This window comes from Berghia stephanieae, chromosome 3, assembly GCF_034508935.2.
Source record: "Berghia stephanieae isolate SIO BIC M18660-M18661 chromosome 3, UCSD_Bste_1.3, whole genome shotgun sequence".
NCBI classification, from domain to species: Eukaryota; Metazoa; Mollusca; class Gastropoda; order Nudibranchia; family Aeolidiidae; genus Berghia; species Berghia stephanieae.
The window spans coordinates 12,884,587-12,902,086 of record NC_088362.1 but is presented as its reverse complement, the minus strand read 5'-3'; the positions used below and the strand labels follow the sequence as shown (position 1 = coordinate 12,902,086).

The 17,500-nt window shown below is 34.8% G+C and overlaps 1 protein-coding gene across 6 annotated transcripts in view; it reads left to right on the top strand.

The window, feature by feature from the left end:
- The window catches only part of LOC144967160 (uncharacterized), a 127,734-nt gene that overhangs the window by 28,180 nt on the left and 82,054 nt on the right, over positions 1-17,500 (top strand). For 5 of the 6 annotated variants that reach the window (XR_013644333.1, XR_013644332.1, XM_078904058.1 and 2 more), the window contains exon 2: positions 10,900-11,021. Coding sequence is in view for 4 of the 6 variants with exons in the window: in XM_078904057.1 (XP_078760183.1) it covers positions 10,900-11,021 (122 nt within the window). In the remaining 2 variants the exon portion in view is untranslated. Of the gene's footprint in view, positions 1-8,090; positions 8,375-10,899; positions 11,022-17,500 lie in introns of those variants that run through there. The other variant, XM_078904060.1, reaches the window with a different exon arrangement.

Below are 17,500 nucleotides of genomic sequence, written 5' to 3'. Positions count from 1 at the left end.
TCCCATCACACATACATATTATTGCGTGAAAAAGGATGGTTCAATTTCCATTTGTGATATACTCACGTTATCTTATTCAATCTCAAATTCAACTCTATACGACATGGGTGATAATCTCAGCTTCCATGTGTGTCTACTCATTTACTGTCATCTCAAAACCAATACCTTGTATATTCCCTTATATTGTATGATTCCATTGAAACAACATTATTACATTAATTCCAACTTATAATATGTGGTACAAATAATATTTCATAGACATCTAGATTCAAATACGAAGAATTATATTTCAATTAGTAATAAAAAAAATATTTAAAAATAAATCATAATAATAACAGTATCATCCTTTTAAAATTCAAGTTGAAGTTATTATCATTCATTGTTCATTGTTGATGTTTCAGTTTTTAAGCTTTTTAAGTCACGACGGTGTAGTTTACAACTACATTGAAATCAAATTGTTCTTTGTGGTCATCCATCAGAGGTCACATTTCTTAGTAATCCGTTCGTTTCGAGAATGGTCATCTTGTAAAATGGTCAGTAATTGTTAATTAGTCATTGTTTCCATTTAGAATGAGTTGTCATGTAATGAAAAAAATATATCAACTATAAGAGTTGAGGTGTTTGCATCAAGTCTACGTGTTGCATTGTTATGTGTGTTGTGGTCACTGCATAGCCCAAGTGTCATAAATTCACTTTATTTATTGTTAATTAATTAAAAACTTTTTCCTCTGTAAATGTCTTAGAATTATCACAATAATGTCTTCACATTCAAATATTTAGCGTTGAATAAATAATCAAACAATAGTCTGTCCGGCTTGTTCACATCACATATTTAGTGTTTGTAAATAATCAGTCATTAGTCTGTCCGACTTATTCATATTTAGTACAGTGTAAATAACTAAATAAGTAAAATCTAACATAGTATGTGATTGTGGGCTGTTACTAAAGTGACCAACTTTTGCAAGTAGTGTGTTGTATTTGTTCGAGTCTTTTGAATTGGGACGAAAAAAGACTCTACAGGTAGCAAACGTATGCTTAACCTGTTGGGTTGTTTCTTGGTTTTGTGACGTCGCTGTAATCCATTCATCTCCGGCATCTGGGTCGATTCTCCTCGTAGATATTTGTGGTTGTCTTGTGTATACGTTGAATCTCATTGTAGATGAAATTGTAAAAATTCAAGATTAACTGTGTGCGAGATCTTGAATTTAAATGAAGTTTGACTTATCCAGCAAGTCAAAAGAAAGTTGTGAACTCAGCCATGTGTTGACAAAGAGTTCGTGTGTAGTAGTCGACAGAGGTCGTGTGTTGTAATTGTCTGTGTTTGTTGATCGAGTTTTGATGAGGTGGCATGTGAGTACACACCAGGTAGATGATGTAATCTGTAGAGTACCGGTGGGTGACGTGAGTCCAAACACCAGGTAGATGATGTAACAATAACGTAGTCTAGTAGTGTATGTAGTAGAGTCGAATAAGGTCAACAATATTTTCGTTATTTGAACGCAGGTTGTTGAATATCATACGATAATGAATCCAAGGAAATCGCTCATGTGGCGTTTTGCGATACTTTTTCCTGCATTGTCTTATATACATATATAGCCTTTATCTTTTACAATGATACTAAGACAGGCTTTATTATAATATTCAATGTTTATAAGTTGTAGATATGGGTGCTGCACACTTGTATATTGACATAAGTTTAAATTTGAATACGCTCACCACTGCATGTGAAGGAAGTAGTATTGTTCACAATTGGACATCATTTTTGTAAAAACAATCGTATCTTGAACGTTAATGTAATTATTGACATCGTACATCGTTGGGTATTGTTGTTGTAGAAGTAAATACAAGTAATCCAATTGTTCAATAAAGAATGTAAATATAAAAAGGTTCATGGAAGAAATCTGTGTTGATACAGATATTATTTTATGAATTCTGTCAAGTTTGTATAAGTTGAAAGGTACGATGTAATTGAGGTTGCTGTGTAGTTTGTAGTATGTAGATTGTGTTGATTCTGGACGTATCAATGGCGTAGTGTTTTGTCGATATGCTTACTCCATTTCAAGGTATTCGTGGATAGACCAAAGGGATTAGGACATTTCCCGACCTATGTTGTGGTTGTGTTTGAGTTGCCTCTGTCGTTGTCATCAGCGTTCCCGTTATGACTGATGGTTGCAAGTGTCCTCTTTCGTGATGACTGTATCATGTTTTAGTGCAAACACTACTTTTGCCTTTGATTAACTCGAATTATTCCCCTTAGAAAATCCCTAATTTAATGAAATATGATTTTGTTTATGTTATCGTAGCACTTCCTACCATTTCAACTGATTGCCGAATGATTACACAGTTAAGATTTGACAATTGAACATAACTTCTTCTTCAACTCAGTTACACATTGTATGATATAAATGTTAAATTCAAATCACGCAGTAAATATTGATTACAATTACAACAGCGAATCTATAGGAGAAAAATATGATAATCAAAATATTTGCAGAAACGATATACACTCTGGTCAATAAAAATTCAATGTTTCGCGCCTTTGCCCTCGGCTTATAAAAATATTCATATAACTCATTGCGACGTTATCTCGCGCCTCTTAATATAGCATTGATAATTGTGTGCGCTTTAACCACGCGCATCGTATTTATAAAAATTATCCGCCTTCTGTATCATTTCATAATGTTAAACAATGCGCTTTAATCAAACGCAAAATAAAATATTCCCGAACGCCTCATTCCTGCGTCTCGTAATTTAAATCATGTGCACTTTAATCACCGCGTCTTACATCACTGCGCTTATTTCCCCAATATGCATTAACAGCATTTTACCATATGGGTTACTTATAATTCGCTGATTCTTAACAAGTTAACCACTTGTGTCACAAATATTATCAGCTCACATGACATGATAATGCATTTTCAATATTTTGTTATTCTTCCGTAATAACATTTTAACTCCCATTACAAGACATCAGTCTTTCATAATAATTAATACTCCGTCATTTTATTTGTTCTCCGACTTTAAACCAAAAGTCCGTTATTCCGTTATTATGAGAATATGTCTCCTTTAAAAATCACGATGAAACGCGTTTCAAAACAAAACTAAACAAAACAACGATTGACTCATATTCCGCATAAATCATTTCAACTTAATTTCCAGTGATAAAATCCAAATGTCTTATGTAATCTATTATAACGCCATGTCTCATTACAAATATAAAATAAGCTCTGTTGTCGATTACTTGGCTGCGTTAACCACACATTTATTACCAAGAATACAAACAGATATAAAACTTTGCTCTTTGTTATGAACCCATGAATCTCAAAGAGTCAATATCAACCTACCAATTCATCCCTATCGACGGGAGAAAAATATAATCAATGATGTTGTAATATAACAATAAATACCATAAGACATTTTTCAATTATCAAAACTTATAATTTACGTGTTGTTATTACCATCATCTTCTTGAGTCATTTTGACAGAAAATAAAAACATAACAAAATTAAAGAATGACCAACTGTCTATGTAATTCCAACAGTAACAGACAAAAATTGAAATAAAAATCGACACATCTTTGTTACTGATATTAACAAAACATTGCCATTAACGGTACAAATTAATATTCGAAGATCTATTCCGAAACGCTTGATTGTAAGTAAACGCATTTTCATTTATTTTGAAAAATAAAACGCACTAAAATATTCATTTAAATTCTGCAATTTTTCTTCATCTCTCTCTCTCTCTCCTCTTTTTAAATATTTAAAATACGTATAGCATCAATGCGTTATTATTATTATTATTATTATTATTATTATTATTTTGTCGTTCTATAATATATTGTTTTCACTTTTTAAATATAATATATTGCCCTATATATCTATATTTTTTAAAAATTTCCTTTTCTATCTGTGACTCTTAATTTAAATATTATTTAGTATATATTTTTTTAAATATCGTCTTTTGTCAGAATTTTAGGAATCATCTATAATTTCAATATTTTTTTTTCATATTTCAATACAAAATAATTACACTAATTCACCTTCAAAATTGATATCCATTTTCTTTCCCAAATAAAACTATTTTCCTATCTGTTCACAATTTTTCACTTCAAAATTCGAGTCTCACAAAAACTTCAATAGATGTTAACAGTATACATTTCTTGTGTATCCATGGTTCGGAATAATAACATCTTTACATCCTGGTATCACGACTCCAAATAACATATATAAGAATCCTGGTCACGGCACCAAATTAAGATACATAATGTGGGGTAGTTGCACACATATGTAATGGCTTGTGATCGCATAGTGGTGTTTTTCATAGATGGTAGTATTATCCTTTGCGTTGTGTTGTAGATGTTAATAATGACGAAAGAGTTCAAGGGCCGGTGATGATAATTGAATGCACAACATCAAAACATTCAAATAAAAGTCCAGATTCCAAGTTTCATTTCTTACAGTTTATTTGTTTGTGATAAATTCAAAATCCAAATCATGATAAATTCCAAATCCAAATCAAATAGCATTGTCATAATTCAATCAGTTTCATAAATTCCAAATCCGTAAAATCAGTCCACATGTAAAGTTAATTTTGCCTAAGTAACCATTTTCAATATACGTGAAATATTTCTAAGTCCGAAAAAGCAAATAAATGATGGTGAGCACAAAAGGTTTAAAGTGTGCAGCTCATGGTCAAGTTGAATGCAGAATTCCTGAATCAAAAGGTAGAATCAGAATAATAATCCCGTTTTCCTCGAAACATCCTCTTTTATCCCTATCAAAATTTTACCCACAGTTCCATTGTTTCCACGCCCCCTTGCAGTTATTGACAGTTCCCTGTCAGTCTATAATCCAACCCCTAAGAGTAAGACCAAATCATAATCAAACCTGAAACGTCAATTCCTACATATTGATGTTAAACCCCGCCTTTTATGATATAACATTATTTTGATAAATGCCCCTTTCACCTGTTTCAACACCCCTAAACCAATTTAAGAATGATTGATTAAATAGTACTCAACATGATAACCTGTCCAGTAACTTTGACACAAACGGTCTCAAGTAACCTGGACATAAAACTGCGCACACGTGTCATGCGTCTCAAATAGCTTGGACATAAAACTGCCCACACGTGTCATGCACTGACCAAGCTTAACTGATATGCCTGCACTATGTACTCACTAAACCCATTTGCTGATATATATAATTGACAGTTTTGCACCAAATTTCTTAGATAACCTTTTGCATAGGCTTACTCTCTTACATCTCTCTCTCTCTCTCTCTCTCTCTTATTTTTTTTTCTTTCATTACCTTTAATCTGTAAAACCCTCCTCATATCCTCTTGTTGTTGCTGAAACTCACCTAGTCTTACATGACATAGTATGCAGGTGCGTGAGTGAATCCCCCTACCCTCTCCCAACTTGTCACTTTGAGATTTTCCTGACTCCACTTTTTAACAGGGCGTGCCAGTAAAATAACATTAATTACTGCAACAAGTTACATTCAGTGGATGTAGCTAGTCCAATGCTGATAAATCCATTAGGCATCTTTCAAAGCGATTATCTAACCATAACGTTGGCACGGTATAATATGACAGTTGAGAAAAGATATCTAACGATGTTATTTTCCTCACCTCCATCTTGATAATCTAAACCCCTGTTTCCATAAGTACGTAATACGTAGTGCACAATGCGTAAAGAACGTTTAAGTGGAAATTCAACTAAAGTCTATCGATGTATCCGGATGCGTGGTGAGTAATTTATGGTGCGTATCCGAACTCTATAGAGCCATCTTTCGAATACGCATCACGCGGCTACATGACACCGGAAGATAAAAATTTCCGGGCAATTTTCAAGTACTACACGTATTTTCTGTTTTATTTCCAACACATCCTTCACAAAATACCACGGGATTTTGCCGTATTTGAATCGTCGGGAAGGACCACACTATCTGTGTTGTCTTTTCCTCAATCTTATATAGTAATAAATAAGAATTGCGATGTCTTAATTCTCAACTTCCTGTTTTCGCGTTTTGGACAATCAAGGAGCCATAACCAAACCGTGATTTGAGGGCAAAAAGAACATAACAAACTGACGACGTGTCGTGGACATTAATATTGGTACATTACGCAAATCGCATTGCGCACTACGCATTACGTACACATGGAGATAGGGCTTAAAGGGGTAGCGATGATGCATTCAAATGAATAGGGTTGTTCTTTTTTATTCAATTCAATTCAATTCAATTCAAATATTTAATTATTGTCGGCATTTAAAAAATGTTTCATAGATAATGTAGTAACGCTAATAGAAGTCTTTGACCGACATTTGTTTTATTTACTTGCTCAGTTTATCTTACTTTGACAAAATTGCAACAAAAGCAGCAGCATCCGATCCGTTAACTTACCTGAACTAATTCATTCATGAGTTATCTAAAACAATAAAATACACTAAACTTTTGTCCTTATTTTTTTTGGATTTTAATATTGTAAAATACAGAATTGGAAAAAAATGTACTCTTTGTGGAAGAGTTCATTAAAAATAATAAAAAACTGCCCATGATAGGAGAAGGGACCACATTTTTTCCCTCTATAAAATCTAATGCTATGTTTTTGCTTGGACCTAAAAATGCGTTTATGGTCACTTGAGGTCACATGAAGTACGGGCGAAAAAATTAATAGACCCCATGAAAATTCGTGGCCTTTATTGGCGGGGAGATTTCGCCAAGTCTAATTGTGGAGGTTGAATGTAGCTATTTATTGATGATGATGATGATGATCATGATTGTATAGTAGTAGTAGTAGTAGTAGTAGTAGTAGTAGTAGTAGTAGTAGTAGTAGTAGTAGTAGTAGTAGTAGTTGTCGTTGTAACAGCAGTAGTAGTTGTAATAGTGGTAGAAGTAGTAGTAATAGTGGTAGTAGTAATAGTAGTAGTAGAAGTAGCAGTAGTGGTGGTAGTAGTAGTAATATTATTATTAGTAGTAGTACTAGTAATAGACTGATGGAAAGTGCGAACGTGAAAATGAGAGAGAGAGAGAGAGAAAATTATGGAGAGAGAGAGAGAGAGAGAGAGAGAGAGAGAGAGAGAGAGAGAGAGTGAAAGAGAGAGAGAAATTGGAGTGGGTTGGAGGTAACCATCTCTTTAACCCCCCCCCCCCCCTCCCCCGTCTCCTCCCCATCCTCTTTTCTCATAGTTTCGTTTTCATAATGAACTACATAATGAACTAATGAACTAAGTTCATCGAGTACAACACCCAATGTCTCACTTCTTTTTTATATACGTAATAGATTAAATAATGAGATAAATTCTGTTATCATAATTTAGCTTATTAAGTGATTTTCCAAAAAAATAAAAATAATAACACATAAAATTCCCTTTATTCATTCCATATGGATAAATTTTCTATAGGGTCTATTCCAAAGGAAGACTGGAATAACCCAGGCGTCAGCCGCAGTGCAGCGCCGAATATTGAGCTAGGGCGAGGTGACTTCCTCAAAGCCACACGGCGCAGCGATGAGCGATCGAACTAGGTACCTTTCGGGTACGAAGCAAAGTCCGTACCGCTGAGCCACGCTCCCCTATAACGTACATATCTATGTATATTCTTGTTTAAAAGTCCGTCACTCTAACAACTAACTCCAGAAGATTGGTTTGACAAAATAGTCACAATCAAAACACGAGGTGGAGGGGGGGGGGGGGGGGGCTGGCAATGTGGCATCATCATAATAATATTATGTTTTAAATTCTTTCGGTGTAGACTGTAGACGTCATGATTGTGTGTGTTATTTAGATAAAGTATGTGTGTGCCCCTTGTGGATAATGGATGTTGTGATTGTAAGAGAGAAATAAAGTTGATCGTTGAAAAATAAACAAGTTAGTAAATAATACTTCTTACATTTATTTTTAAAACAATGCTTTTCGTTGCTCTGAGTACTATTCCATTCTTAACCCTCTCCTTACCATCCATAGGAAAATCGTTCATCATAAATTATAAAGAAAAAAATTGTCGACAATTATATGTATACAATGCACTTTTTCCATTTCTGTTTGAGTAGAAAAAAATCTATTCTTGTGTTGGGTGGGTGTGAAGTTTCAGGGATAATTCTGCAAATATCTGGTAAGGAGAGAGTTAACTGTTTTGGATTCGCTGAACCCATTTCAAATGTGATCACATTTCCCAAATTTAACCCTGTCAATGTGTTTTGACAATGTTGTGATTCAAAATAATGAACCTTACATTTTCGTGAATTAGTGCAGCGTTTAATCAATCAGCTTCAACTGTCTATGATTGCCTGTGCTTATTTGGTTAAAACAAGGTTTGAAGCTACAAGATTTCGTTCTTGGAATAATATCATTGTTTTCATTGAACTACAGGTATGGATCATGTAGTAATATAATATCGAAACTGTTAAAAATAATCGGAGAATCGAAAATAAACAGCAATTTAAAAAGGCATCTGTCAAAAAATAAGCATCGTCTGCTTCTGGGAGGCTCGAGTTAGTTCATTCGTAAAATGCCGAGGTTTGTCTCAAGACTTATCCGAATAAAGTGGAGAACCAATTTTTTTCAGCCAATGTCTGTGTCAGAACATTTTATTTTTCTGTGGTATTTTGAAATGTTTCATGTTTCTCAGTTCTTAAAAACATCCTTTCAGAATTGTGGATTTTTAGATATTTCTATTCACATGAATTTTCTTTTCGGACTTGATCCCGGGGAGGCCTTCCGAATGCTCCTACATCCCCAGTATTCTTGTTCTAGTAGGGGGTTTGGGAGGGAGGAAACTTTTCTTATAATGTTCTAGTAGGGGGTTTGGGAGGGGGTAGACTTTATAAAAAGAAAAAGTTTCCCCCCTCCCAAACCCCCTACTAGAACATTATAAAAAACAAGAATGATGGGGATATCGGTTTTATTTTCTCTTAAGGTTAGTTGAGGGATATATTTGGGTTGTTTCCCTAAACACGAGGAGTTTTCGGAAGCTATCGATTTGATATGTATATTATTGTTTAATAGATATAGGTACCTATTATTATACTAGATAACATGACATTTGATGTATAAATTCATTTATACCAAAATTTAATGTTAGGATAAGCAACAATATATATGTTTACGGCAAATCAAATTCCCTTTAAAATGTAATTTCATTTGAAAAGAATAGGCTTCAACAGTCATGGCGTCACTTCCCTCGTAATGACGCATGGTAACTTAGTGACTGGCTCTAAACTATGGGAACAATGTCGGACGCCCTTATGAAATATTTATCCGACGAGCATAAAAGTGTGTCCAAAGGAGAACAAACATTACAAATATGATCATATGACATATAAAAAGTTCTAGCCAGCATGAAGAATAAAAAAGTACCCATTTTCTTTGTTTAGATCCAGGCTGCTCGCCGTTGCTGGTCGACGTGACATCAGACTAGTGAAGTCAATTTAACAGAAAGTGAAGTAGAAATCCATAGCCGTTGAGAGTTGTTTATACGTATCGCTTTTTAATCCTGTTCATATAATCATATTTTGTTGGTTCGATAGCCGAGAAGAATTTAAATGTTCTAGATTGATATGAAATTGATGCAGATGGTTTTTAATACCTTACATTATAATATGCAAACTGAATAAAATCCATGTGAATAATATCTGTAGAATTTTATGGTTGGCTCTCTGATTTAACTCGAACGGAGGTTTATGGTGATGTTGATTAGATTTAATAGTTTTCGCAGGTGTCAAGTATAGAATATTACACAACAGTTGCAGATGTAATGATCTCTTTACTGGCAAACACACATGGAAAAAGTTATACGTTTTAATGTCGCAAGGGATAATGAATTTGTTAAGCTCACTCAATGGGAGGCTTTCCAAAAAGATCTTCGTGCCAAGGGAAATAACACAAATATTACCTCAACTGACCTTAAAATTAAGAAAAAATAAAACATAGTACCTTTAACTAACCCTGAAAGGAAAAACAACACCCTAGCACATTTCCCCCATCATTAAAACCCAGTGTAAGATTAGAGCTTATCTTCAGATATTCTATCCACCAAACAGAGGCGTAAATTGATCTCATCTTAATAAAATTTCGGAAATGAATTCGGAATTTATACCGGGTTCTATTAAGTGAAACGGACACCAGCAATTGCTTGCTACCCTCTTGAATAGAACCTAGTTTATCGCAAAGTACTTTCTGCCAATACTAAGAGACCTAGCTACCTATTGACTGCTGGGTGGACAGGAAGGGGGGGGGGGAGCAGAAAATTAATCTCGACTTCACCCAATTGATCTCAGACCCTTTGCGTGTGAAGCAAGTGCTCTACAAACTGAGCTATCCGGACCCCGTTTTATATTCATTACAATGAAATGTTCCCTTAACTTCACGGCTTTAAATTCGTGACAATTATTATTTGGAAAAATTTTACATATTATTGTTTGAAATGAAACTTTAAAAATAGACTTGTTTAAAAGTCTGCAGTCCAACGGTCCACATGAATCTTTGAATCTAGTTTTAAAATAATTTAGCGTTTATAAGCGAAAAGTAGTGTGAATTTTATGTCTAAACAAAGTTAACCATTATCATTGAGATAAAGATTTATATCATAGCACCTCTAATGATTTCAAAAATCGCAAATAATTCCGATAGTATTTTAAAGAAAATTAAGAAGTATCTAAGATAAAGATTTGAGATTTAGACCCAGTAATCTATTAAAATGGAGATGACATGGCGGGAGTCATCGTATTTTAACTAACGAAAAGAGGACCACGCCCACTTAGTTTAGAGTCCTTTCTTTTAAGATCAATGATTATACTTCATAATGTATAAGTCATAGGTTTGCTGAACTTTTCTATTCTCCTGGATAAAAGGTCTGTACTTATCAAGTTTGATTCATTTTTCTTGACTCTTTCCAGATATAAGCGAGATCCCATACAAAGTTGGACCAAGACAACTAACATCATGAATCGACGTCGGATGGCTTCCATCATGTCTATATTTCTTGTAGGACTTTTTTGGCATTCGGCCTCAGCTGCCGGTGAGTACGTCTCCTGATATGCAGTTTTGGTTTGTTTTACTTTGTTTATATATATATATATATATATATATATATATATATATATATATATATATATATATATATATATATATATATGTCTTTTAACTTCAGTTTGCTTTTGTTTTTTTGTTTTTTTTTTCATCATTTGGTCAATTTCGACACAATGTCAGATTTACACCAAGGTCGCATTATTTCTATTTCAGTGTCTGGCAGCACTGGCCCTCTTATTAGGATAAGAAATTACTTCATGACAATGAGTGGACGAGAGGGTCAGGATAGCTCAGTTGGTAGAACATTCGATTCACCCGCAAAGGGACCGAGATCGATCCCTGGATGCAATCTCTTCAGCAGTGGTTGGGTAGCTGGGTCTGTAAGATCTGGCGGAAAGTATTTTGCGATAGACTAGCGTCCTATCCAAAGGGTATAAAGGGATTGCTATTGTCAGTTTCACGTTTTAGAAACCGGGATAAACTACGGCTCCATGGGCCAGAAGGCTCCGAAAGACTACTTGAATAAGTGGACGCCCTTTGAACTTTGAACTATAACAATCGCTTGCACTATCGTGCCTTTAATAATCCACACATTTAATTTTCATATCTTTATATATATATATTATATAATATATATATATTATATATATATATATATATATATATTATATATATAATATATATATATATATATTATATATATATATATATATATATATATATATATATATATATGTGAATCCTTAGTATGGTTTCGTTCTCCAAAGTGACTATTATTGCCTTACTTTATTTTTTCGTTTTTATCGTACAAAACCTGTATCTCCTCAACTTGAAGTTCGGGTGATGTTTACGGCGTACAACGTTCGCTTATAAACAAACCCCACCAAGGCAACGCCCGTAGCATCAACAGAACTCGGTTCAAGGCTTTACCATTATAAATTCCATGACCCATCCCGGTGTATTGCAGCTAGCGATTTCCCTTTAAGAAAATATCTTTTTATATGATCAGTTTTACTAAGCCTTGGAGATATGTCTTTAGTGGTTCTGATTACTAGTTGGCTTCTGGTTTATCTGGACAAAATACCGTTTTGAGCGATTGATCACATATAGATAGTATAGATAGAATAAAGTTGACGTCACTCTTGTCTTTGTTTTTTTTTTTTTTTGACATCTGCGTTTATGAGTAATACTCACAAAACGGTATTATCCATACTATAAACGTTCATGATTACACATAGTTTCAGTGTTGGTCCGTTATACTTCCGGATGGCAATGTTATGAACTTCTTAGCCAAGCGCATATTATCTATTCGCTTGCTAAGAAATTCACAACATTGTCATCCGGTTTGTAAACCGAACACAATGGTTATGGATTTGATTTAACATTGTTGTAATGGACGATGTTTTTCGCTCGTTTTGGAATATGTTCATTACAACAATGAGCCCATAAGAATTTGAGTTGTCAGACATGTCATTGTAAATAAGAATACGTCGCCTAGATATATGGAATGGAATGTGCCAGATTACCAGGAGTTGACTTTGTTGTTAAGATGGCCAGTATACGCTTCAACAGTCATGACGTCACTTCCCTCGTAATGACGCATGGTAACTGGCTCTAAACTATCGGAACATTGGCGGACGCCCTTATGAATTATTTCTCCGACGAGCATAAAAGTGTATCCAGAGGATAAAAACAAAATATGATCATGTTTTGACTTTTTTTCATTATGATAACATGACATTATCATTATAAATGTTGTTGTTTTTGTTTGTTGTTTGGGTCATTCATACCTGCAAATAAATAAACCCTATTCACATTTTATAACGGATAAAGTCTAAAAGGCTTATTGGGTTTATCTCTCTCCTTACCAACCATTTTCAAGATTTTCTCCAAAACTTTACCCCCAACTAACACACAATTAGATGTTTTTTTTATCATTCAAACACAATAGCAGTAAGTTTTTGCGATAAACACTTTATTTAGCAAAACATTCTCTACAGTAACACATTATTCATTTTCTTTAAATTTTATTATGTACAAGAGAAATGCGAATAAAAACAATGTTGGTTGTATCGTAACGAATGTAACGATTTTCCTGTAATAGGTCGGTAAGAAGAGGGTTAAATAAAACACCCACCCGTGACAGATATGCTAGCCTTTAGTTTTTTTTTTGTTTGTTTAGTTTTTTTGTTTTTTTTTTTAAATTTTATATGCCGTTAACGTCAATTAAAGGGGAACATTTCCTAATAAAAGTCATAGCACAATAACATTCACATGTTTAAAAACCTTTAAAACGCTTTCAATGCCAGCAACCGAGTCATTACCTTGCATGTCTCGTCTTGTGACAAAATTCATCGACACTGAACGTTATGGAAAACAAATAAATATGTGACGATAAGCGATTATCTATGTCGTCTTTATGTCCTTGGGTTAGGCATTAGACAACATTACCCTGTTAAAACGGGATAGAAATGAGTATATTATGGCTCTCGCCAACAAAAGTTATTGTTTTCATGCAAGTACTTAAAAAGGTTTAAGCTTTTATATAGAGCAATATCCACTAACTCAAATCGCTTTACAAAGGGTCCCTGACCAACAGAAACGCGTAAAACATATAGAACGGGACATGAAGCATGTTAGGCGATATTACAATTTTTTTCCGACAGAGACAACGCTGTTAACGGCCAGGTACTCATTGTACACCTAAGTACGGTGAGAGAAAAGAGCCTTTTCCAAGGACTCAACTATGCGCAGAGCGAGGTTCGAACCCAGTACCTTCCGATCCAAAAGCGAGCGTCATACCACTAGACCAGAAAGCCGCACAAAAATCGATCGATTAAAATGTCCCTCATCTTGTCAGAAACTTCCTAACCTGGGGCTTTGCAAGACATCAAGTTTTAAACAATTGGATTCAATAGTCTGATGTCACGCCGCCCGGCAACGGCGGCTTTCTTGGTTCTAAACAAAGAAAATCATTACTTTTTATTCTTCAAGCTGGCTAGAACTGTTCATATGTCTTGTGACCAGAATATGTAAAAGTCAAAACATGATCAAATTTATCTTTTTTTTTATCTCGGGATACGCTTTTTTGCTCGCCGGAGAAATATTTCATACGGGCGTCCGCCATTGTTCAGATAGTTTAGAGCCAGTGTTGCTAAGTTACCATGCGTCATTAAGAAGGAAGTGACGTTACGACTATTGAATCCTATTACGGAATAAGTGGAAATATACAATTTCAGCTGTACATGATCGTGGATCAGAATATAAAATAATTCGTGAACCCTTGCCTCAATATCTTAGCTTTTATATAGCGCAATATCCACTAAATGTGCTCAAAGCGCTTTACAAGGGGTCCCTGGCCAACAGCAACATTTAACATTTAGGACGGGACATGACGCCTGTTAGGCGATGTTATAATTTTTTCGGACAGAGATAACGCTCTTAACGGCCAGGTTCTCATTTTACACCTGAGTACGGTGAGAGAATGTGAGTAAAGAGCCTTCTCCAAGGACTCAACTATGCGCCGAGCGGGGCTCGAACCCAGGACCTTCCGATCAGAAAGCGAGTGTCATACCACAAGACCACATAGCCGCACAATAATAATATGGTATTATGACGGATTAAACATTATGTTGTAAAGTCAATAAAAGTGTTTTAAAAATACACATTGTGCTCAAAGCGTTTTATAAGGGGTTACAAGCTAACAGCAATATCTGAAATTTAAGATGAGAGATGATGCCTTAACGTAAAGGCGCCATTGCATATTATTGGACACTAGATACTCATTTTATAATCAAGCGCGAAGAGAGAATTTGATAAAGAACCCTTCCTGAGGCTTTTCATTGAACCACTTTCATTAGAATTCAAACCAAGGACTTGCATGCCCACAGGCAAGCGTCGTACTACAAGACCGTAAAGCTACATTTATTAAATATATAGAATGAAGTTGACGTTACTCGCGTCTTTGTTATTGCTTTTTACTTTTTATCATCCGCGTTTATGTGTGATCCTCACTAAACTGTATTAACTAGACTATAAACGTTCAAGGATACGCACAGTTTTGTGTGTTGGGCCGTTATACTTCCGGATGGCAATGTTGTGAGCTTCTTAGCCAAGCGCATACTATCTATTCTCCAATATGCAACATTGTTTTCCTTTAGAAATAACGAAACCTTTCAGAAGAAAAGTAGGTTATACTTCTACAGGATGACATTGACGATGATGCAAATCTTGTATAATAAAAGATAGAAAAAAAAGGAATTCGAACGCAATACACAATAATGTCAGATTGTTGGACTCGGGCCAATGCTGCTTAGAAAGCCTAACAAAAATGGGGGGAAAAGAAATTCATGAATAGATCTTTAGAAAGATTTTAAATAAAAGAATATCAATATATTGATAACATCGTGTATTAGTCCATCAAGGACATTATCGCATTACGATCATAGGGTAATACGTCTTCCTCAAACCTACATAGAGAGAGAGAGAGAGAGAGAGAGAGAGAGAGAGAGAGAGAGGGGAGAGAGAGGAAGAGAGAGAGAGAGAGAGAGGAAGAGAGAAGAGAGGGAGAGGAGAGAGAGAGAGGAGAAGAGAGAGGGAGAGAGAGAGAGGAAGGGAGAGAGAGAGAGGAAGGGAGAGAGAGAGAGAAAGAGAGAGAGATAGGGAGAGAGAGAGGGAGGGAGAGAGAGAGAGAGAGAGAGAGAGAGAGGGAGAGAGAGATAGAAAAGCATAAAATCTATAGACTAGGCACGATTATCTTGATCGAAATAAAGGATAGAGATAAGGAACCTGGAAGAGAACATTTAAAACGCATTATGATTTAATGAAGTTCTGATAAATTTCGCCTCAAGACGGTAGAATATCGAGCAACCCTGCTTTAAAATTGAATTTCATGATTGCTTAATAAAATGGATCCATTAAATAAATTTCTTCATTGAGAAAGCTGTTTATTTCTTAATCTTAGAAAAAGAAGAAAGTTTTTTTTTTTAAACAAACAAAACAAAAAAGAAAACCATTGAATTTTCTAATGTTGATTATTTATTTGGTTTTACTCAGTTTTCTTCATTTAATTCATTCCAAATTGATGTCATATTGATACAGTAGATAAGTCATAAAACTTATGAATGAAAAAAAAATAATTAAAAGCCACGTAATAAGAGTCAGGAAGATATATTTTTTAAAAACTTATAAACGGATCGCTGCACAAAAATTGAGATAGATACTGCTGATTACCATGAGATAATGATAATATAATATAATATAAGAAATGACGCAAATATAAGAGAGTGAATATAAATTAACAGGTTTAAGGATATGATATAATATATAACGTCAGCATTGGCCTTGCATCCATGAGCAACTTTATGGAATGTTTTACGCAAAACTGTAATTTTTTTAACCATGGCTTTGGATAAATTTGATGACTGAATGAATATTATACATTTAATTTAGATTGATGTTACAGTAATTGGAAACCTCTGTATATGACACACATTCCATCAGAAAGTCATTTTAAAAAATTGAGCTTTTATATAGCGCAATATCCACTAAACCTGCTCAAAGCGCTTTACCCGGTGTCTCTGGCCAACATCAGCGTTTAACTTGTAGGACGGCACATGACGCCGGTTAGGCGATATTTCCGTTTTTGTTTTTCGACAGAAACAACTCTGTTAACGGCCAGGTACTCATTTTACAAATGAGTACGGTGAGGGAATGTAAGTAAAGAGCCTTCTCAAAGAACTCAACTATGCGCCGAGCGAGGCTCGAACCCGATCCGAAAGCGAGTGTCATACCACTAGACCACATAGCCTTTTAAATCACCGATTATTCTTATTAAAAAATGCACGCTTTAACGTAAGAAACAATAGCATTACATAACTCCGTCGTATATTTTGGCTTACAACGCGATCATAATGATAATAATAATCATGATATGACTATGTGACCTTTAGAAATTCAGAGCTGGATCTTATTGTAACCAGAAACCTCCTCTATGCATGGCAGACGCTCGATCAGAATGTCGCCTCTATTTATTACTTTCTTTTAACACCGATTATTCATGCGTAGCGCAACAAACAACATGCTTGCATTATTCAGTCGTATATCTTTTATCACACCGTTAAGATGTTAATATTTTGACCTTGAGAAATTCAGAGATGAATTGAAATTATTTTACATCTTTAAAGCATATAATAGAAGTAATCCGCGCGTCATCTTCCACCGGTTTTGATAATGATTTTGTGTGCTTATCAATGAGGTTTTACGTCGGTTGCAAAACACTTTGATCATTTCAAGTGCCAGTAACGAGGGGCAAAAGAAATAGCTAAAATGAACTGATCCCAGATCTTGCAGTTTAGCTAAAATGTTGCCATCCGCTACGGTGTCTAACATTCCATGAAGGAATATAGATAATATGAAGTTGACGTCACTCCGGTCTTTGTTATTGCTTTTTGCCATCCGCGTTTATGA